A 19,805-nucleotide genomic window follows, 5' to 3' on the forward strand; every position below is an offset into this window, starting at 1 on the left:
AAACTGTCAAGTTACCCAGCGCGCGTTAAAGCCCGAGCAGCCAGCCGAGGTGTTAGAAAGCCTCAAAGACCAACCATTTACCAGGCTCAAATGACGGGCGCTGGCCCTTGTCATAAACCAAAAACTCGGTCCTCACAAAATTGGAACGCAGCTGCGAGACAGGACACATTGTCAAGATGAGCTGAGCGAGGACAAGAGCTCCACCACCTTTCCAAAGTAGTTCCCTGTCTTGTTTGATATGTCGTTCTCGTCTATAGAAATGGCATAGTTGCTGGTCCTGCTCTTTTTCCTCTTCCTGGCAGACAAGAGAAAGCGGTCCCTCTCGCCCAGGCAAAGCTTGTACCTGGTAGCAGCACAAGTTATACGGAGAGAGCGAGCGTAGATGCAATACCTTGAGTAGAGCATGTTAGGCTCGTGCTTTCTGTATATGTGGCACTGGAAGTGGCCACCGCTCTTGGGGCCCGGAGCATTGAGAAATACTCGAAAGTCCAGGATGTCGGGCACGAGTTGCCTGAAGCACGGAACGTCCCTGTGCGCTGGATCATAAACAGGAGTGATGCCTTGCTCTAGCAGGCGCCGTTCCAAAGGATCCTACACTTCACAAAGTCAAGCTAGTTGGTTGTCAGCCACCACAGTCGGAAATAGGAATCGCGATGGCGGCCTCCTTCACCTTGGCTTCGAAGTCCCTGCAGCGATGGTAGGTCCAAATCTCATCTGCGTCATTGGCATCCTGGAGCTTCCGTGCCTGAAGTGGCACTGGTAACGTTGAGAGGTTTTCTATGACCGTATAGCTTACCTTGTCCTCCATGAACCGGCTGCGAAGGCTGTCTTGCATCAACTCTTTCCTTCTCACCGGCAATGGCCTCGACACCTTCCAGGCCTTTTTACTGATGATCACACAAACACACAGATCAAGTAGAAAATGAGAATGCGCAGGGGCGGCTCACCCATCGCAGACCGAGGCATTCATTCGGGCAGGAGCTGAGACGCTGGACCTCGGGGAGAGAAAGTCATTGAGGACGAGCCCTGCGAATTAAAGAGGTGGGAAAGTTGGAAATGAGGGAACGAGAGCGCGCGCGCGCGCTCCTACTTGGAGAGACGTGGGCTTGATCGGTGGCAAGCTTGTTGGATGGATGGCTGCCCATGGCGAATGATCCTGGGTAACGGTGGATGACCTAAAAAATTTGGAGTGTTAGGGTTTTTGCGTGCGCGGCAATGAGCGGGGCGAGGCTGTGCACGCTCCTGGCCGATCTGGGCTATGATTCCTGGCAAATGCTGGATCCAGACAGCTACGAGTGGCCCTTCCAGTACGAAGAGACGAGGCCACTCCTCGACTGGCTGTGTACCAATCTGCGAACCTCCAATGTGCTCGCTGTGCCCGAGCTCCATCACTACACCCAGCTGCTCAGCCAAGGAAAGCTTCTCCAGGTGAGCTTGCGCTTCTTTTCTCGTGCCATTCATCCAGCGTGCGCGACTCCAGGGCGAGGACCTGGATTTTGCCTACGGCAGCATCTCCGCGTTTGAGAGCAAGAGATCAACCCAGGAGGCCGTCTTGGGTGCTGAGGAGTCCCTCAAGGAGATCCGGTAATCCATCCAGCTTCCTCTTGCTTGACTCCCTCGTGTTTCTTTCCCCAGGGAAGGCACGCACTGCCTCAAAGAAGAGGCTTCCGCATTGCAGCGGAGGGTCCAGCTTCTGCAAGCACACATGGACTCGCTCACTGCCTACACGTCGTCGCTCATGCAAGGGCGAAGAGCCAGAGTTGCTGTTGCATCCGCTGCAGGCAACCAGATGATGGTCGCCGAGGAGAAGCTGGCTAGTCGCAACTTAGAGGTAACTTTCTCTCGTCTTCTCTCTGCTGGCTAGGCATTCACAATTCACTCGCAGATGAACACCGTCCTTGACAAGCTTGCCTCGTCCGCTAGAGAGCTTGCGCACTATCACTCGGGGGAAGGTGCTTTGCTTGTTCTTTCTATGTTTTCTTACGTTTGCACGGGATTTTTGGCGGCTGCAGAGCAAGGGATCTTTCTTTCGTTTGCCGACTTGGGTCATTTCCTGGTTCAGGATCAAGCTTGTACCAAACAGCTCAACGAGTGGTTTGTGAAGCAGTTTGATGTGGTAAGGCACACTGTGTGCATGAGAACCACGCCGGTTTAACGATGCTCGCGTGTCACAGGGTCCCTCCCGGTTAGTAGCCGAAGAAGGAAAGTCTAAATGTTCGTGGGTGACACTTGATGATTTGGTAACGCAAGGTAAACACGGCCGGCACATTTGCTTTCTCCAGACTGACTGGCTCTCCTCGTGTTCAGGAGACTCCGAGAAGAGCCACCATAGGCGAGTTTTGGAACTGCAGCGCCTGCGCTCCATGTACGCACGTTGTCGCTTCTTATGTGCTAGCTCTGCTGTAACTGCTTGTCTTGTTCTTTCTGGAATAGGACAGTTTCGGCATAAGCGAGAGACAGTGGATTGACGCTCAGGTTGAAAAGGCGAAGCAGCTGGCAGTGCTTGCGACAGTCAAGTTGCAGGCTTCCGCCGATCAAGCGTATGTCCATTCAGATCTTCATTCCTTAAGGTAGGCGGCATTCTCCATTCCAGCTGCGTCGGTTGACGAGTCTAGTAGTGAAGGCGGAGGAATGCAGATGTAGGAAGCGAGCTGCATCCACTTGTTTTGAAGGAGGACAAGCTGCTTTCTGAGGCAAGTCTTTGAGTTTTCCAGACCGCGTGTAACTCATGTTGTGCCGCAGGCTGTTCCTTCACTGTGCTGGGAACTCGCGCAACTTCAAGACACGTATATTTTACAAGGTGATCACCTACACTTTTTATCTGCGGCTAACAGTGCTGGCAATGTGTTTTCAGGAGACTATGACCTCAAGGTCATGCGGCAGGAGTACTACATGTCGCAACAGAAACGGGTTGAGCTTTCAAGTTGATGATCTCGCGTTTGTTTTAACGAATTTTGGTGGGTGCCTGCTAGTTCATCAGCCACTTGGTCTGCCAACTCGCTCGGCATCGTTTCCTTGAGATCGCTTGCCATCTTGAGAGGAGATCTATGAACGGTGCATTTGAGCTGCTGAGGGCAATAGAGTCAGAGCTCGACGGGTACACCCAGGCTACCATCGGGCGCATTGTGAGATGGCGCGTGACATTTCCTGACCTGTTTGACGGGCACTTGTTTTTGTGGTTTCTCAGGATCGGTGTCTGTCATTGTCGCAAGCGGGTGCCGAAGCACAAGAGCATGGCGCTGTGGATGATCGCGACACTTTTCTGCATCGCGTTAGAGACCTCTTGAACATATATACATGTAAGGATGCGCCGCAAACGCGAAAGAGACTCATGCCCGGCTTACAGATGAACAGGGAGCCATTCCAATCTACGTGTCAGTTCCAGGTCTAGTCCAGCAGGTGAACAACTTGCAGGCAGAGTTGCAATCCCTACAACTGGAGCTTGACAATACTGAGGACAAAGCGAAATGCATAAGCGAGCTGTGAGTACAATCTATCACAGGTGCCATATTCAATCTACTGCTCGGCTTGTTGCAGCCTGACCATCATCAGAAGAATGCAGCAGCTTCTCTTTGCGTCATCGACGACTGCGCAACCAATTCTAACTCCTTGGGTATGCAAACCCGCCCGCTCTGCTCGTACTAACACTCAGTTTCGTTCTGCGCCGCCGAACAGCCATTGATGAAAGAGCTGGCGGACATGGAAAAGGTGAATTCCCAGCTTTCCTTGGCAATAGAGGAAGTGACTCGCGAGCACCGGGAGAAGGCAGAGGTACGGGCTGATTAGAAAGTCTCACCGTTAATCCATTGCATGCAGATTGTCAAACACCACCCTCATGAGGTTGGCAGGGAGAAGCAGGTGTTTGTCAACTTTTTCTGTGCTCCTGATCGGCTGCGGAGTCAGGTAAGGGAGCTGGCGGCACGGGTCAAGTCTATGCAGGCTTAGCCTTCTCTAAGCCATGACAAAGGTGTGATTGTAAAGCTTCTACTTTTCTTTGTTTCAATATATTCTCTTCCAGGTGCTGGAGCTGCCATCTGGTGCAGTTTGACTTCCAAGAACACAAGCTTGAAAAATTAGGCTTGACATGCGAGAAAACACGAAGCGGTTTGGACCATGGTAACTTTGGTTCCTGCAAGTGCAATCGAGGAGAGATTCAGAGGCGTTAGGCTATGGGGTTTGTCAACCACACAGCATTAATTTCTAGTGTATAAAATCGACTAGATCCAGTAGATGGATCATGGTTTAAGAAATTTCTGGCTCAGTGCTGAAGGTCCAAGCTGGAGACTCGTCTCATATGGTAGCGGTGCATTTCTATAGTTGCATGAAGGTACAAAAATCTGATAACAGGCTGATCAAGTTGATGCTGTGCGCGCACGGTGGATGTTGGAACAGGCTCCAGACTCCGAACAAAAAGTTTGTTTTTATCTTTTTTAATTTTCATTAAAAATTTTACAATGTAGTGCCTGGTTTAGGGCTCAAAGCCAGCACCACATTTGTTTTCCTCCAAATAATCCTCCGAGGTCTATACACATTTTAAGAAGCGATCAACTCAATATCATCGATAGTATCTGTCCCATTGTTCTCTCGTCTTCATCAGCGGACGGCGACGACGACGACACATCGCCCTCGAGAACAGCATCCAAGACGAGCTTCCGCTGCGCAATCCCATATATGTTCTCATCAACCGTCGACTTGGTCACCAGCCTGAGCCAAGAAAAACATAAGCAGCTTGCAAACACACCATAAAACCATATACCTGTAGACTGTCACGGACTTGGACTGACCAATTCGGTGGCATCGGTCCTCGGCTTGGCGGTCCATCTGCGGGTTGAAATCCACGTCGTGGATGATGACAGTATCCGCGCCCGTGAGATTGAGACCCTGGCCACCAGCTCGAGTAGAGAGCAGGAACGCAAATATGTCGAGCTCCTTGTTGAAATCGTCCACCAGGCTCTGTCGCTCACAAACTTGAGTGCTGCAAGGAGAAAAACAGCTAGCATCATGGATTATTCACTGCAACGCAGAGCTTTGGTACGTACCTCCCGTCCAGACGCCTGTAGCTGAGATTCATAACCTGGAGCACCCACTCGAGGATATCCAGCATTCCTGTCCACTGGCTGAATATCAAAGGCCGGTGACCTGCGCTCTGCAAGTGAGGGAGAAGCTTCACCAGGAGCTGCAACAACAAACTCTTTAGACACACAAAACATAACAGAAGGCATGGTTTCACCTGGCATTTTGCAGATTCGAGGGCATCTTTGTCACGCAATTTGGAGTGGCTCGCCAACATCCCATGCGTACAGCAGAGCTACACCACAAGACACAGTTTATTTTTATATGGGTGCTTGTCGGTACCTTGTGCAACGTATAGTCATTGTAACTACTGAGCTCCTCGACGATGCGCTCCAGTGTACACTCACTGCCAAAAATGCCATGCTGAAAGCACCTCTTGGCCAGCTTTTCCACGTCATTATTCGTGTAGATTCGTCGGACGAGCAGCGGGTGGTTCGCCAGCTGCAGCAAGCCACACGCACTCCTGACTTGGACACAAACTCAACCAAACCTTTCGAAGCTGCGTGAAGATGCTCGAAACCTGCCGTTGGGGACACGAGGACGTAAAAGACTGTCGATACTCCACCAACGCTTCCCTGTATGCAACATCTTGGCTTTCCACCATGTCAACAGATTCCACCTGGACATCCGGTAGAACGTAAAAGATGAAATACCGTACCAGATAGGATCAGGTACGCGTACCTTTTGAAGTTTTGGTGTCAGCTGATCCATCACGGCGGCCTTCACACGACGTAAAACAAATGGGGAAAGTATGGCCTGGATCTGCTTGATAAGGTCGATGTTATCTGCAGTCAACACCCTTCTCCCATTTCTGTTGTCCAGGATCGCATCGAACTCACAGTTTGTGAAGATGGCCGGCATTGTGAATTCTAGTAATGACCAGAGCTCCTGGAGGGAAAAAAAAGACAATCGGAGACTCAGCGCAAGTTACATCCACAAACGCACCTGGAGGTCGTTTTGCAAAGGGGTCCCGGTTATCATCAAGCGGTGGCAAGCCCGCCGGGCTAGCGACTTGAGGTTCCTGTTCCTGTAGCTCGTGCGATCTTTGAGAAGATGCGCTTCGTCCATGACAATACAGCTCCACTTCCACTTCCTCAGCATGCTGCGATCATCCTTGGACGCTGCACTGGCGAAATGGAAAACTGGTGGGAGAAAGCAAGCCAAGTATCCGCCTACCTCTTTCGCTCGAAGAGAGAATAGCCGGTCAAGAACACGTGAAACGGGGGTGGCTTGTCGGACCTCGCCGCAGACAGGAGCTCGTCTTTGAAGGCACTGCGCTCGTTACCATGGAATGGAATGACAGTGAAGGCAGGGCACCACTTTTCGAGCTCCCGCTGCCAGTTCTCTAGGACCGAAGCGGGAGTGACGATGAGATGCGGACCAGCGTCGCCATCCAGGTGCTTTATAAGCGCCAGAAACGCAATTGCCTGCAAGCACGATCACGTTTGGCGTATTTCCTAGAGACCAAAGTTGCCTACTTACCTGCACAGTCTTTCCTAGGCCCATCTCGTCGGCAAGGATCGCTGCGATGGGCAAAAAGGATGAGAAGCAGCACTGGTACTAGGAAAAGCGGTGCTCACCTCCGCCTAGACGCTTGCGATAGAGCAAAAGAAGGAAGTTAACCCCCACAACTTGGTAAGGGCAGAGCATTTGATCCTTGTTGGAGCCAGCCATCTGGCACGCTGCTTGTACCTCGGCCTGCGAGTTGGAAACCAAGAAAGAATCAATCTCGAGCAAGCAAAGAAAGAAAGAAAGAAAGAAAGAGAGCAAATAAACTTACATGAGAGACGAGCTTCGCGGCCTCGGTTAGCGCACTCCGGAGCTTGGCAGTGATCCTCTCGCATTTCCCCAGCGTGTGCTTGATCACATCCTGGGGCCTTCCCTGCAGATGCCGGATGGACGCATCGTCCTCCTCCAAGCCGATCGCCAAGCCATCGTCAGCTCTAGGCCTCAATGCCACGCTCTCCTCCTCATCGTCCTCGTCCCCCGGATCAATGACAGCCCTGCGACTCCTCTTGCCACTCACGCATTCGCCCTCGCCATCGTCGTCGTCGCTCACCACCACTCTCCTGCGACTCCCACCGCCGCCTGTGCGCCTTGGGGCGCCCTCTCCCACCTGCATTCCTCCCAGCTCCAGTACAAAGCCCTAAAGCTCCGCTTTGATCTATCAGCCCTAGACACGAGTAAAAGGTACCTGTGAGTGATAGTGATATATATATATATATCACTCGATAGTAGTGTTCTTCGTCTTCTTGTTGACACAGGATTCCAGGAAGTTGAAGTATGCGTATCTGATATCAAACGCCATGTCGTACCCTGGAGAGAGAAAACAAGCCAAATAAAAGAAGAAGCAAAGGAGGGATACGGCGCTAACAAACGACTTACAGAAATTGATGGCGATTGTCCTGCCTCCCGAGTCGGGCCGCTGAGTGACATGGTGGAACCACATGCTGGGCCTACACACACACGCGAGCAGCGCAGTTAGATCATTCAATGGAGTTTGTTTTGAGAGGAGGAGCTCACAAATAAAGGATCTCTCCAGCTCCAACTGTGCAGTGGAACGGCTCGCCACCTCCGCTGCTGAAGTACCTGGGAAACTTGTGCTTGTCTTGATGGCGGCACTCGGGATCCACGCTCGCCCACGGCACCATTCTCCGCGGGCGATCGCTCCTCATCACCAGCTTGCGCTCGTCCTCCTGCTGTGCCTGTTACGCATATATATATCAGCTAGCGAGCAAGGAATTTTACCGGCGATGGCACGTAGCTTGCGGCGGGGTAGTCACGGATGTAGAGCCTGTGGACGTCCACGGGTGGCAGCAGCGTGAAGTGCTTCTCCCCCGCCACAACAGCGTACAGGTTCTCGTAGTGATCCTTGTGGAAGGATGTCACGGAGTTCTCGTTGCCAATCCAGAGATTGACAGCCTCGGGCAGTGAGCCCAGCGCTTGAGTCGCCCACGGGATGTCGGCCTCCACGTCGTCGATCAGCCGCGAGTACTCTGTGCGCAGGCAGTCGTTTTGCTGCTGGAGGTACGCTACGTTGCTACTGCTTCTCTTGCCGAGAACAGCTTCCAGAGCTTGGGCGAAAGGCATCGACTGGACGTGAGCGCTGACGAACATGAGCGTTTCCTGGTCGCCATCGATGGGATCCAGATCGCCGTCGCCACCGCCGTCGGCATCTGGTAGCATTTCCATGCCGCGCACGTCGACGATTGAGTCTGCGCGGCCATCTGGAGTGAAATGGACGCTGACCTGCTGATCCCCAAGCGCTGCGCGAAGATAATCGTTGGACCACTTGCGGAGAGCGCTCCAGTGCTGGATGCCGCCCGTTACAATGCACGGCTTACCCGGCATGACGAAATCGCGAAGGAAACGCAGCGGAGACACTGGCGCTGCGACGCGCTCCACCTGGCTGCCCAGGGAGAGCTCGCGCGCCTCCCGGGACAGTAGCTCCATGGCCTCCTCCATGGCGCCAGAGCCAGAGCGAAGAACCCTAGCTAAAACCCTCCAAAGATAAAATGTATGCGCCCCGTGACCGGGAAAATGGGCCACCTCGTAGCGTTGCCGTACGAGCGCCATCATGTCCAAAACCCCTGATACGGAGTGGTAAGTAATTTCTTTTTACTGGCCGTGTGTGTTGGGGCGGAGGAGGGAGGAGGAGCCAGCGCCATCGCCATCGCCGCCTCCAAGCAGTAGTGGCAGTGGGTCTAGGGCTCCAGCGGCGGTGCACGACTAGGCGCCGCGCGTAGGATGTAGAAGAAGGTACTCGCTGCTGAGCCGAGATGGGATCATCGGGTCGGGCGGCCGCGAGACATTGATAATCGTGCTCTGCTGCGCAGGTCCTGATCTATCTTTCTTTGCGGGAAATTTGGAGGCTTCTTGGCTCGCATGTCGAATCTGTGCCATTGCGCATGGCGAATGAGCCATTTCTTGCGGCCTCCCTCGCAATGCAGGTAGGCTTTCCCTCTTTCCGGGCCTCAGATCTTCCCCGTTGATCGTCTTTAATTGGCAGCTCCGCGGATCTTAGCAGTGGGGGAGAGATTGGAGAAAGAATGTAGAGCGCGGGGAGGAGGAGAATCCCGGTCGCGTGTCCGCATGCCCTAATTTAGGGCAGGCCAGGGGCAGATGAGGAAGCGGAAGCTCGGCGATAGCAGCACTGGTTGATCATGGTCGCTGCTTTGTCTTCGTCATCACCAGCCACAGCCACAGCCACAGCCACAGGAGGAGTGCCACAACAAAGAGGGGATTCCATCCCAGCTCTGGCAGACAAAGGCTCTAGTGGCAATGGGGAGATCCTACGCAAGCAACACCGCAGCAGGGAAATCACCTCCAGGTACAAGTCCACCACACCGACCTCCATTCCCACCCCGCCTCCCACCACTCCAGCTCGCCGCTTTCCTTCTCCTCTCATCGGTCGCAGCTCCAATGGCCCGGAAGGCCCCAAGCGAGCAGTGTCGGCGGAGCGCAAGAGGCCCGACTCGCCAGCCTCGTCTTCGTCAACCACTAGCGGCAGTAGTGGCAGGCCAGGTACTCCGAGAACGGTGCCGAGAGTTTCTTCTGGGCCGGGGAATGCAGATGCGTTGCGCTCGGCTCAGCGCTTGTGGCCCTCCACCCACGCTCTATCCGCATCCTTGCAGCTGGATCATACTCTGAGGCCCGCCGAGAATGGCATCCGCAGGAGCTTATCTTCGGACAAGGCCCCGTCTGACAGGAAGGGGACACCAGAGAGGAAGAGAACTCCTGTTCGGCGGCCAACAACGGATCAGGCTGAGAATGCACGGCCTCAAGACAACTCCGGTGTGCACAGGTGGTCTGCTGGAAACTCTCCGAAAGCACTGAGCCGGAGCGTAGATCTTAGCTCCGACAAAGATAAAAGTGGGAAGACGACAGGTCTAGTGGTGCAGGGACGAGCCATGAATGGTACCACTCGGCCGGTAAAGCGTACACCTCCAATACGCAGTTTGACAAGGTCGATCAACGATGGCCCGTTGCCTGACTCGCCACAAAGTGTATCTCGGCATATGCTCTCGGAGAGCAGGGGAAGGCCCAAACGGGACCTTGAAAATGGCGGAGGCCGAGACATGGCCCAACATCAGCAGCAGGTTGACGAGTCTGTTCGACAGCTTCCTGATGAAACGGAACTGGCAAGTTTGGAGAGCCAACCATCGCTGGATAACCTCTCGGACTGCGAGAGCCTATCTTCGTCGGGCTCCGGTGCCACCACCGTCACTTCTTCCGGGTCTGTGAAGCGCACTACAGCCAGGTCGAGGCGTCTCTCTCAGGGTGACATAGTTGGCTGCTCGCTGACGGACCAAGATTTTTCTACGTTGGGAGGGAAGAATGTTCGCCGGTTGAAGAGTCTGTCGGTTTCGACTGCCTCGCAGTCTACGGCGATGTCACCCTCCCGTCTGTCGGCGCAGCAGCCACCGTCCCCGTCCCGGATGCTGGTATCCTCCCCATTTCGAAGTATTCCGAGTCCCACCAGGACGAGGATTCCATCGTTTCAGCTTCCACCAAGCGGGCACAGCAGCAGAGCTAGCAGCATTTCCAGCTTGCTACATTTTCCCATGGACATGCGCAAAGGAAAGAAAGCTATGAGCCAACAGGAAGAAGCTCAGTATCTGCGTATACTGCACAACCGCTGGCTTCAGTGGTGCTTTGTCAACGCTCGAGCGGAGGCTGCAAAAAATGCTCAGAGGGCCATAGCAGAGGTGAACGTCTCTAACTCTTTTTCTTTTCCTGGTGACTGATTCCATTCTATAACATTTGGCAGAGGTCCATCTACAACGCGTGGCTGCAAACGTCGGAGCTTCGAAAGTCTGTAGCCATGAAACGGATCAAGCTGCAACAAGCGAGACAAGCGAGAAAACTCCAGGCGATTCTCTCGTCTCAGGTGAAACGCATTATGCTGTTGTCATGTACGTTGAGGCTGACATGTGTATACCACCCAAGGGCCCTCACCTAGAGAGCTGGGCGGCACTTCACGCCGAGCATTCGGCTGCATTGTCTGGGGCGATGGAAGCTCTAGAGGCTGCAGTACTGAGGGTACCTGTGACTGCCGGTGCAAGGGTAATGAATTCTTTCCTTTTTCTCCTTCTTTTCCTGATGCGACGAGATTGTTGACGATGTGCAGGCCGACGTCCAAGCTATTAGGGACGCTTTATGCTGTACGGTGGATGTCATGGGATCCTTGGGGTCGGCTGTTGTGAATCTCATGCCTAAGGTATGCATGCTCCCTGTTTCCTTGTCTTTTAACTTTATTCGCTGTCACAGACTGAGAAGATGGACGGTCTTATCTCGGGGCTTGCGGAGGTGGCCAAACAGGAAAAGGCTACACTTGAAGAGTGCGGTGCCTTACTGGATAGACTAGCTGCATTAGAGGTGCGTGGCTTGTGGTTGTTGTATGCGACGTGCTAACTTCTTTGCTTGTGGCATGGAATAGATAGAGGAAACAAGCCTGAGAACACATTTTGTGCAACTCGAGTGCGAAAAGAGTAGAACCAACCTCAACTCCTCCTGGATCGAAGCTCCACTGAGAACACCAGCAAAGACTTGCTAACTCGGCAAAGACGGCAGCAGCAGCAGCAGCAACACTTTTGGTTTTCCTCACCATTGCTCGCTTTCCCTCGTGCTCACTCATGCTCCAGCTGCTCGTTCGTTCGTTCGTTCGCGATCACGCTCCCGAAGGTATTTGTAAATTAGCTCTAGTCCTCTTTTGTTTTGCAACTGGAGAGAGAAGAGAGCGAGGAGACCTGCCGTCGATGATCTCGCCCTGTCTATACAAGCAAAAGTTAACTACCACCTTTAATCACTGACTTTTGTGCTAGAAAGATTCGAAGGATCTAGGGTTTATGGCTATGGCACTGTCGCTTGCGCGGGCGTGGGAATCCAGCATTCTCCCTCGCAGGCTCCTTCCAGCGGGCTATCGACACAAGAAGCTCATCTTCGTGGCCAGCAGCGGCCCACTCTACATCCTCGATTTTGGGCGGTACAAGAAGCGGGAGCTGGAATCGGTGCCCAATTCCTATCTCCGCTGGATCGTCACGCAGTCGCCACACAGGAAGCGCGCATACTGGGCGCCGCTAGCCCAGGCCGTGCTCGACAAGCGCAAGGCGCTCGAGGCATCCAAGTACCCGCCGCTGGTGGATCACATTGGCGTCTTCACAGAGGACCAGCTCGATCATATGTGCCGCTGTGGCCTCGTTAAGAGGGAGTGTGAGCAGAGGAAGGAGCTCCGCCGCTACTCGCTCTTCCCGCCCGTCTAGTAAGCTTCCTTGGTCAGCCATAGCTAGCTAGCTAGATCAAGATGAGGAATGGGAGTAGGGTTGCTTGCTCCTTGGTGGAGTATGCTAGGGCAGAATGGAGGTGGAGCGAGTGGTGGTGGCGGTGGACGTGCGGCATTTGATCGGGCAAGCGCGCAGCTATGGCTGTGCCTTGGAGAGCTTGGTGCGCAGGATCTTGGCCATGGTAAGCAGCAGCAACACAATGTGGGCATTCACCTTCTTGGATTCGCTCGCGTCTGGGGCGTCGACGAGTGTGCTGGGGAGAGCTGGGACGGCGCCGTTCGCGTCGGCGAGAAACGAGCGTAGCATCAGGGCATTCCGGGATTGCGTGGACAAGCTACTAGTGGGAGATGCTCAGGAAGATCACGCTGCTGCTGCTCCTCGCCATGCCTGGGCATTCCACATCGCGAATGCGTTACTGCCGCTTCTCACTGCTTACTCGTGGGATCCGCTGCTCCTCGACGACAATGGTGATCGCGGGAAGTCGATGCTGCTACCCATCACCCGCCCGAGCTTGTTGCTAGTGCTGTCCACGGCGCCATCCCGGCAAGAGCTCCATGCATTCCTCTCCTCGTCCTCGGACACGGCCGGGCTTCCCGAAGAAGAGCGAAGAATCGCTTCTCTCCACAAGCTCTTGGAAAAGAAGAACGTACACGCTCTTTGGTTCCAGCCGCCGGGAGAAGCCGCCACCTTGATGGATTTGCTCCAAGCTGTCAAGAGCTCCTCCTCCTCTTCCTGGGGTTTCTCGTCCGTGGACACCTTCCTCGTCGCCACCCTCGTCATGCCACACCGTCTCCTCCTTCCAGTGCTTTTGTTGCCGCTAGTTTTCCCACGCACCACCCAGCGCCATCTTACTCCTCCAGCCAAGCTCCGTGTGCGCATCTCGGACAAGCACCGGTTTGTATGTGACGTTGGCATCACATCACTGGGTGAGAGCACAAGTTTGGACGAGCACGGGTGTTCCAAGATTCGTCTTGCTCTCACTGCCGTGCTTCCACGCAGCGATCGAACTGTGGCCTCGGCGCAGCAGCACAGAGTAGTCGAGACATACGTCGTGTACCAGCATCGGCAAAGGAGCGGGATCGGCAAGGAGCTTACTGGAAGCGCGAGACGCGAGTTGCTACAAAGGCTTGAGCACTTGCCCGAGGAGCTCGTCTGCCGGCAGCACCATGAGCTCAGCTTGATCCTGCTCTTCCTGGCACGTCAAGTTGCTGTTGCTCTCGTGGATATGGAGGTTACGCAGGGTGGGACGACGAGACAGCTGAAAGGATTTCTGGAGCCACTGTCCATCTCGTCGGCCACGTTACGTATAGTCACAGGACAAGACGCTCTCACCAGCGCGAGAGTTTCGAATGCCTCGGACGACGCAAAGCAGCCATGCACACGGCTGCTCTCAGGTAGCTGGAACGAGGCGTGGAGCTGGTGTATGAAGTTGCTGCTCCAGAATGCAAGTATGGACTGGATGGACCCGGTATTCAAAGAGTCCATGTACCCGGGAGTTTTCAAAGCTTGGAAGAGACAACGGTGGCAAGAGAGCACGTCTGGACAAGTCGTTGCTGCACCCGACACGGGACCAGGTGATTGCAAGCATCAAGAACAAGATGATAATGATCCAGCAATGGACGTCTCGCAGGACATGGCAGAGTCGTATACCTCTTCTCTAGCCGAAAGGCTTGAAGGTTGCATCAGTGCCGGCAACTTCGACGCAGGGAAGCTCGTGAGGGACACGGCTGCCGCTGTCCAGGCGTGTCGTGCTCCTCCAGAAACGATCCACAACTTGCTCCTCCTGGCTCCCAAGGAGTTGTCCTTCAAATATACGGAAGGCGGCAGCAGCCATTCGATGGATCACAAACTCAACGAGTATGTTTTCTCGCTTCATGTTTTCTCTCTGACTTGGATTGCCCTCCAGATACACGCTTCAGATCCAGCTTCGGCTTGAAATGCTAGCCGCTGGCCAAGCACCGGGCATGGAGGCCGAGTTCACGGAGCAAGTCTGTGAGCTTCTGTATGACATCCAATTCAGCCTTGGTGGTGATATCTTCACGGAGGAGGCGCCCCTTGTCAAGTTTGCTGACCGAGTCGTGCGCTCAAGGTGACGAGTTTACATTCCCTTTTGGTTGGCAGTCCTGTTTACTTTGTGTGTTTACTTTGTGTTTGCAGCTACGAGAAGGTCCCTCGCGTTGTCGACGACATTTACACGCGGATGGAGTTTCTTGGATACGATAGCCCCGAGCCAAACGCAGTGGAAGAAATGCCGCTAGCAGCAGTGCCATTGGCATTCTCGGAGGAGGTTGTGAGGAGCGGGAGTGACGTTACGAAGGCCCAGATGGACGTGGAGAGAGCTCGGAGGCTATCACACTTTTCTGGGTTCCAACAAAAGCGTAAATTCGTGAAGAAAGCGCGGCTTGCTGCTACACCAAGCCACAAAGCAACTGTGGACTCGGTGCTTGAAACACCACACATTCAACTGTGCTCTTCCCGACCCAAGGGGCCGTCTGTGCTACCACGGCGCTCAATCTTCCCGTGATTCTTTCTCCAGGATGTTGGACAAACCGAAAGATATACCTTGAGGCGACATTTAAAGGAAGTCATGGATCATCAAGGTCAAACGGGTGACTCGAAAGATCTTTCCTTTTCAACTGACCGTGCCCAGACCAAACAATTTTGTTATTTCATGAAACTGGAGTCAAAACGGAATGTTGCGGTGATCTCTTCGAATTCCATATCCCGGCTGTTCACAAGTAGCCTTGCTTGAACACGCCGCCGAAGCGGTAATCTCCTCTTTCATACTGCTTGCCAAACTTGTGAGTGATCCAAAAATGCGGCCCTATTGTTCGAGCTAGATCGAACGCTTGCTTCACGCTACTAACGCTGATCAGATTGACACTAGGCCATTAACTAGTTCAGCTTCGATAATCTTGCACTCGGTGCCAGCCTAGCTGCTTAAACTCTATGGAATGGGATAGCATCGTTCTCTCGTTGGAGCAGGGCTGGAACAATGAGACTCGCGGCGATCGTGTTGGTGGCCTGGTTCGTCTTCCCGGCCGCGAGAAAAGCTAGCTCCAAGCCATCGAAAGAATTGTGGAAGATGAAGACGATTTAGCAAGGTTAGAAGAAAGAAAATTGCTCCTCTTGAAGCCGAACAACGAGCATGCCGTGCTTGCTACGAGGTTAAGTTTGTATCATTTTGTGTCAGCTCTGGGTGCAAAACGAAAAGAAAAGTTATCCATGGTCCACTGCGAGCTTCGAGGCCGCTCTACACCGACGACTTTAGATCTTGGCCGGTATGTTCTGAGAGCGCACAAGAATCTGGCTAAGACGAGCAAGCTTTTGACTTCTTGTACTGCGTAGCGTTTGAGATGATGGATGCACAGTGGCTCGCAATGCGTGCTTCCTGGAGGTAAAAGAACCAGGTGGGATCCCATTCCGGAAGCATCACCGAGGTGTGGTTTCGTCAAGAGGAGTGTGAGGAGCTCTGCCGATACTCGCTCGTGTTCCTTGCTGTAAGTTTGGCCACAGAAACCGTAGATAGAAACTAGAAATGTGGCTCGACAATGCTCACGCCAGGTGGTTTCCGGAGCCCTTTGTCTTGCATGCTTCGTCTCAAGCACGCAGCGTCCTCTCGCCGGCCAACCGCCACAAACATGTTGGACAGGAGCACGTAGTGATTGCTGCAGCTCTCGTCTTGTCTGCCGCGATGCCATTGCCTATGATGTGACTCTGCTTCCTCACCACGCGTGCTCACTGCAACTCCCATGCAACCCAGCTGCTGCGCTGCTCGGGCTCCGCACTCAACGTCCCCGTGAGTTCTGCACGCGGCCAGCACCGTCGACCATGCCACAGGATCCGGCGAAAACGGCAGGCCATGAACCAGCCGTTCCGCCTCCGCTACTTCTCCCGCCCTCGCCACGATGTCAATCATTCTGTAGTAGTGTTGCCGGGTGGGGCTGCGGTAGTGCTCGCTGCTCATCCATGCAAACAGCTCACAGCTCCGCCGCAACATCCCGACGTGACTGCACGCTCCCAGGACATGCATGAAGGTGATGCAGTCTGGGGTGAAGCCGGCCAGCACCATTTCCTGGAACAGGTCGAGTGCCTCGTGCCCATGCCCTTTGGCGGCATACGCACCGATTATGTTGTTCCACGACGCCAGATTGTGCTGTGGAGTGTTGTTAAAGAGAATCTTTGCATCCTCGAGTCGCCCCTTGTGTGCAAAGGCAGCCACCATGCAGTTCCACGAGCAAGTGTTGCAGTGAGACATCCTCCCAAAGGTAGAGACTGCCTCCTCAAGTTGCCCGTTTGCCGCATAAGCTGCAAGAGCAGCATTCCACGAGAGGTTGTTTCTTTCCGGCATAGAATCAAACAATGTTTTCGCCTCTACCATCTGCCCAGACTGTGCATATGCTTCTATAATGCTGTTCCATGAACGCACGCTTTTCTCTGGAAATCGATCAAACAACTCCTTGGCCAGCTCTACATGCCCGTTTACGGCATACGCTGAAACCATGGCATTCATCACCGCAACATCTTCTGGCAGCCGCTCAAACACCCGTTTCGCCTCCGCCACGTCCCCCAATACCGCATAGCACCCAATCACCGCCGCTACCGCAGCGGCCGTGCACACGGGCATCTCCTCCAGTGCCTGCTTCGCCTCGACACAGTAGCCATTCCCCGCCAGCGAGGCAACAAGCGCGCTCCACGACCCGAGGCTTCGCTCCGGCATCCGCTGGAACATCGCCTCCACCTCCTCGATGATCCCGCTAGCTCCCAGCGCGGCGATCATGGCGTTCCACGACACAACCGTCTTGTGAGACAAGCACTCGTGCAGCCACTGCGCCTCTTCGATCGAACCCTTCGCCGCCATCGCCCCGATGATGGTGTTCCACGACACGGGATCCCACTGCGGCATTTTGTGGAAAATGCGCTTGTCGTCCTCGAGCAGCTGCCCGTTCTTGGCCTGCGCCTGGAGCAGCGCGTTCCATAGCACCACGTCGCGGATGCTGGGCATGGCGTGGAAGCCGGCACTCGCCTCTTCCAGCAGTCCCGCGTCGGACTGGGCGGTGAGGAGGATCGCCCACGACACGGCGTCCCACTCGGGCATTTTGCCGTGGATGTGCCGCGCGGTATCAACGTCCCCGCCGTGACTGTGCGCCGCCAGCACCGCGCCCCACGACACGATGTTCCTGCCGCTCGGCATGCGATCGAACAGCCTCTTGGCCTCGCCCCAGGTGCTGGGACAATCGCCCCGCGCGTAGGCGGACATCATTGCGGTCCAAGACACGACGTTTTTGTCATCGCCCTCCATGGAATCGAAGATCGTTCGAGCTTCACACACATGCCCGGCTTGGGCATACGCACACATGACGACCGTCTTTGAAAATACGCAGTGCTCAGGCAAGCGATGGAACACTCCTAGCGCGTTTTCCAGTTCCTCAGCGTCTGCGTAGCATTGTAACATAGTCGTCCACGAAATCTCATCTTTGCAAGGCGCCGCATCAAACACCCGCTGCGCTACTTCTATATGCCCTTGTTGGGCATAGCCTGCAAGCAAGGTGTTCCACGAGACGAGGTTGTGACATGGCATGGCGAGAAAGATCTCCTGCGCCAGACGTTGTTGCCTGTCCTGTGCATACATCCTCACCATGGTCGTCCACGACACCACGTCTCTGGCGGGCATGACGGAGAAGAAGATCGCAGCCGCGTCGTGGAGGCGGGCAGAGGTGGCGTGCGCCTGCACGAGGATGTTCCAGGAGAAGGCATCTGGCTGCTGAATGTGCTGGAAGACGCGGCAAGCGTCGTCCAGGCTGCCGCAGCGCGCATACATCTGGACGAGATGATTGGCGATCAAGGTGTTGGAGGCAACGAGATTCTCGTGCTTGTGCTCGAGCTGCCTGGCGCGGAGCAAGCTCCTGCACTGGCGCAGCTCACCTGCGATGGCAACCAGCTCCACTCGCATGACATGGTTGTTCTATATGGTGAGAAATCTTTCGATCAATAGATTGTACAAAGCGTGGTGATCAATCTCAAAAGCGTTAATGCTTTCTTCTTGTCTAGTTCTTCTAGTAGTCAACTTGTAGCACTGTAGTTGCTCGAGGGATCATTGGTCAGCAACGTGATGCGCATGCGAGCTTAGAAAATGCGATTTTGTATCTCTATACACTCTGGCATATTTTTTCAGTGGCGATAGTTTACACGTGGAATATACGGATTTCACTCAAAGAAGAATGATTTTCCTGCCTTCAAGTCGAGCCGAATCCTGTCCAGAACAAGTCGTCTTCCTCCAGGAAAGATCCGCCCCGCGACTCGCTGCTCTGGAGCATTTCGCTGCTGGGCTCCTCGAAAATGTGTGCGAGATCGAAGGGGTCGAGGATGGTTGGAGCGGCAGCAACAGAACCAGCCTCGAAACCCACCAGACATTGATGACTCCTGGGCTCCTCGTGCTGCTGGCTCTGCGAAACTGGAGAATTTCTGCTGCTGCTGCTGCTAGTACTGCTGCCGCCGCTGTTGCTGCTGTTTGTGAGTGCCCAAGACATGGATCTGGGAGTAGCAGCAGTCGCGGCAGGAGCTTCGAATTCACTTCTAATAAACCCTGAGGAGGTTGTGTGCATAGAGGTTGATCTAGCGTGTGTCACGGGATCAATCCCAAGCGCCTTGAACTTCTTTTTGATGGTCGAGTTCCAGTAGTTCTTGATCTGGTTGTCTGTGCGACCGGGGAGCTTTGCAGCAATCTGGGACCATCTGCTCGTTGTATGGGAAAAGTTTCAGGGTTCGTAGCAAACACTGGAAACATGCTCATGAAGTGAAAACTCCCACCTGTTTCCCACAATTGCATGCATTTCCACAATGAACTTCTCCTCCTGGGCCGAGAAATCGCTATGGTTGAGCTCCGGCCTCAGATAATTGATCCATCGCAGCCTGCAGCTCTTCCCGCATCGCTTGAGACCTGTCAGGATCATCACATGTACGAGATTTCATGAGAGTCACATGATGTTTATATACCCGCATGCTTTGGAATGTCACTCCATCGGCTGTGGCCGTGCTTGAGCAGGCACTCCATCAATCGCTCGTCTTCCTCTGGCGACCACAGCCCACGGCGTGCCATCAAAGGTCTCCTTGCTCGAAGATTTGTCTTACCACTGCTATTAACTTCCATTGTCCTGCAAGATCCAAACTTGGGACCTTTGAGTTCCTGGACAGCACTGTGGAGAAGGAAAATATTCCTCTTCGCCCATAACCTTCTCTTCTCCAGTGACTATATAACACAATTCTCAAAGAACTGTATCGTTTTTTTGTTTCGATTTAACTACCATTTGTAACTGCGAGACGTGCTTTTACTTCTCTTTCCCTTGGAAAATCTTTGTATTGTTGGACCCGCCACCATTGGCAGTGTGCAGCTACGAGCCTAGATGAAAGCTAGTCTCCGAGGTTGGCGCGATTATCATTTCTTGAGCG

General features: G+C 54.0%; 7 protein-coding genes across 8 annotated transcripts; 3 read left to right on the forward strand and 4 right to left on the reverse strand.

The window, feature by feature from the left end:
• Positions 1–1,177: 1,177 nt before the first annotated feature.
• On the forward strand, positions 1,178–4,276 carry LOC9644876 (AUGMIN subunit 3). The gene is made up of 18 exons (XM_002983914.2): positions 1,178–1,428; positions 1,481–1,584; positions 1,636–1,831; positions 1,886–1,952; positions 2,013–2,116; positions 2,175–2,250; positions 2,308–2,365; positions 2,439–2,570; positions 2,624–2,693; positions 2,743–2,800; positions 2,855–2,910; positions 2,973–3,125; positions 3,188–3,299; positions 3,347–3,482; positions 3,538–3,613; positions 3,676–3,771; positions 3,817–3,967; positions 4,019–4,276. The coding sequence occupies exons 1-17, from the start codon at positions 1,216–1,218 to the stop codon at positions 3,943–3,945; spliced, it is 1,836 nt and encodes a 611-aa protein (XP_002983960.1). The 5' UTR covers positions 1,178–1,215; the 3' UTR covers positions 3,946–3,967; positions 4,019–4,276.
• A 135-nt stretch (positions 4,277–4,411) lies between these two features.
• Positions 4,412–7,318, reverse strand: LOC9644542 (protein CHROMATIN REMODELING 19). The gene is made up of 12 exons (XM_002984044.2): positions 6,854–7,318; positions 6,654–6,771; positions 6,556–6,596; positions 6,250–6,500; positions 6,019–6,199; positions 5,755–5,961; positions 5,564–5,692; positions 5,356–5,514; positions 5,231–5,308; positions 5,040–5,176; positions 4,757–4,975; positions 4,412–4,704 (listed from the first exon to the last, which is right to left on the reverse strand). Exons 1-12 carry the CDS (start codon positions 7,193–7,195, stop codon positions 4,545–4,547), a joined length of 2,022 nt encoding a protein of 673 aa, XP_002984090.2. The 5' UTR covers positions 7,196–7,318; the 3' UTR covers positions 4,412–4,544.
• LOC9644877 (jmjC domain-containing protein 7) lies at positions 7,103–8,568 on the reverse strand. Of its 2 annotated transcripts, none has more exons than XM_024688934.1 (5): positions 7,822–8,568; positions 7,597–7,769; positions 7,459–7,529; positions 7,268–7,389; positions 7,103–7,219 (listed from the first exon to the last, which is right to left on the reverse strand). In XM_024688934.1, the coding sequence occupies exons 1-4, from the start codon at positions 8,536–8,538 to the stop codon at positions 7,298–7,300; spliced, it is 1,053 nt and encodes a 350-aa protein (XP_024544702.1). In that variant the 5' UTR covers positions 8,539–8,568; the 3' UTR covers positions 7,103–7,219; positions 7,268–7,297. The 2 variants fall into 2 exon arrangements, with proteins under 2 accessions (XP_024544702.1, XP_024544700.1); XM_024688932.1 differs by having other exon boundaries at positions 7,597–7,778.
• A 96-nt stretch (positions 8,569–8,664) lies between these two features.
• On the forward strand, positions 8,665–11,881 carry LOC9644878 (QWRF motif-containing protein 4). Its single transcript, XM_024688931.1, has 8 exons — positions 8,665–8,832; positions 8,910–9,023; positions 9,083–10,781; positions 10,844–10,963; positions 11,023–11,139; positions 11,204–11,293; positions 11,344–11,451; positions 11,513–11,881. The coding sequence occupies exons 3-8, from the start codon at positions 9,237–9,239 to the stop codon at positions 11,627–11,629; spliced, it is 2,097 nt and encodes a 698-aa protein (XP_024544699.1). The 5' UTR covers positions 8,665–8,832; positions 8,910–9,023; positions 9,083–9,236; the 3' UTR covers positions 11,630–11,881.
• A 530-nt stretch (positions 11,882–12,411) lies between these two features.
• Positions 12,412–15,061, forward strand: LOC112351309. Its single transcript, XM_024688930.1, has 3 exons — positions 12,412–14,213; positions 14,263–14,445; positions 14,514–15,061. The coding sequence occupies exons 1-3, from the start codon at positions 12,430–12,432 to the stop codon at positions 14,878–14,880; spliced, it is 2,334 nt and encodes a 777-aa protein (XP_024544698.1). The 5' UTR covers positions 12,412–12,429; the 3' UTR covers positions 14,881–15,061.
• An 827-nt stretch (positions 15,062–15,888) lies between these two features.
• Positions 15,889–17,811, reverse strand: LOC9644543 (pentatricopeptide repeat-containing protein At4g02750). Its single transcript, XM_024689026.1, has one exon. It carries the CDS (start codon positions 17,809–17,811, stop codon positions 15,889–15,891), a length of 1,923 nt encoding a protein of 640 aa, XP_024544794.1.
• Positions 17,812–18,482: 671 nt separating this feature from the next.
• On the reverse strand, positions 18,483–19,592 carry LOC112351310 (transcription factor MYB61-like). Its single transcript, XM_024688935.1, has 3 exons — positions 19,353–19,592; positions 19,167–19,296; positions 18,483–19,091 (listed from the first exon to the last, which is right to left on the reverse strand). The coding sequence occupies exons 1-3, from the start codon at positions 19,504–19,506 to the stop codon at positions 18,593–18,595; spliced, it is 783 nt and encodes a 260-aa protein (XP_024544703.1). The 5' UTR covers positions 19,507–19,592; the 3' UTR covers positions 18,483–18,592.
• Between the last annotated feature and the right edge of the window lie 213 nt (positions 19,593–19,805).

Source organism: Selaginella moellendorffii, unplaced genomic scaffold (genome assembly GCF_000143415.4).
Source record: "Selaginella moellendorffii unplaced genomic scaffold, v1.0 SELMOscaffold_60, whole genome shotgun sequence".
In the NCBI taxonomy this organism is placed as follows: domain Eukaryota; kingdom Viridiplantae; phylum Streptophyta; class Lycopodiopsida; order Selaginellales; family Selaginellaceae; genus Selaginella; species Selaginella moellendorffii.

Bases quoted from the DNA above. Each gene is read 5' to 3' on its own strand.
- LOC9644876 (XM_002983914.2), top strand. From the start codon at position 1,216: ATGAGCGGGGCGAGGCTGTGCACGCTCCTGGCCGATCTGGGCTATGAT. The intron at 1,832-1,885 runs GTAACTTTCTCT...ATTCACTCGCAG, and splicing joins TGGCTAGTCGCAACTTAGAG to ATGAACACCGTCCTTGACAA. The intron at 2,694-2,742 runs GCAAGTCTTTGA...GTTGTGCCGCAG, and splicing joins AGGACAAGCTGCTTTCTGAG to GCTGTTCCTTCACTGTGCTG.
- LOC9644542 (XM_002984044.2), bottom strand. From the start codon at position 7,195: ATGCAGGTGGGAGAGGGCGCCCCAAGGCGCACAGGCGGCGGTGGGAGT. The intron at 5,515-5,563 runs GTTTGGTTGAGT...GGCTTGCTGCAG, and splicing joins TCTTCACGCAGCTTCGAAAG to CTGGCGAACCACCCGCTGCT. The intron at 5,309-5,355 runs GTACCGACAAGC...CTTGTGGTGTAG, and splicing joins ATGACTATACGTTGCACAAG to CTCTGCTGTACGCATGGGAT.
- LOC9644877 (XM_024688932.1), bottom strand. From the start codon at position 8,538: ATGGAGGAGGCCATGGAGCTACTGTCCCGGGAGGCGCGCGAGCTCTCC. The intron at 7,779-7,821 runs GTAAAATTCCTT...TATGCGTAACAG, and splicing joins CAAGCTACGTGCCATCGCCG to GCACAGCAGGAGGACGAGCG. The intron at 7,390-7,458 runs GTAAGTCGTTTG...TTCTCTCTCCAG, and splicing joins GACAATCGCCATCAATTTCT to GGTACGACATGGCGTTTGAT.
- LOC9644878 (XM_024688931.1), top strand. From the start codon at position 9,237: ATGGTCGCTGCTTTGTCTTCGTCATCACCAGCCACAGCCACAGCCACA. The intron at 10,782-10,843 runs GTGAACGTCTCT...AACATTTGGCAG, and splicing joins CTCAGAGGGCCATAGCAGAG to AGGTCCATCTACAACGCGTG. The intron at 11,452-11,512 runs GTGCGTGGCTTG...GGCATGGAATAG, and splicing joins ATAGACTAGCTGCATTAGAG to ATAGAGGAAACAAGCCTGAG.
- LOC112351309 (XM_024688930.1), top strand. From the start codon at position 12,430: ATGGAGGTGGAGCGAGTGGTGGTGGCGGTGGACGTGCGGCATTTGATC. The intron at 14,214-14,262 runs GTATGTTTTCTC...ATTGCCCTCCAG, and splicing joins ATGGATCACAAACTCAACGA to ATACACGCTTCAGATCCAGC. The intron at 14,446-14,513 runs GTGACGAGTTTA...TTGTGTTTGCAG, and splicing joins GACCGAGTCGTGCGCTCAAG to CTACGAGAAGGTCCCTCGCG.
- LOC9644543 (XM_024689026.1), bottom strand. From the start codon at position 17,811: ATGTTACAATGCTACGCAGACGCTGAGGAACTGGAAAACGCGCTAGGA.
- LOC112351310 (XM_024688935.1), bottom strand. From the start codon at position 19,506: ATGGAAGTTAATAGCAGTGGTAAGACAAATCTTCGAGCAAGGAGACCT. The intron at 19,297-19,352 runs GTATATAAACAT...TGATCCTGACAG, and splicing joins TGACATTCCAAAGCATGCGG to GTCTCAAGCGATGCGGGAAG. The intron at 19,092-19,166 runs GTGGGAGTTTTC...TACAACGAGCAG, and splicing joins CATGCAATTGTGGGAAACAG to ATGGTCCCAGATTGCTGCAA.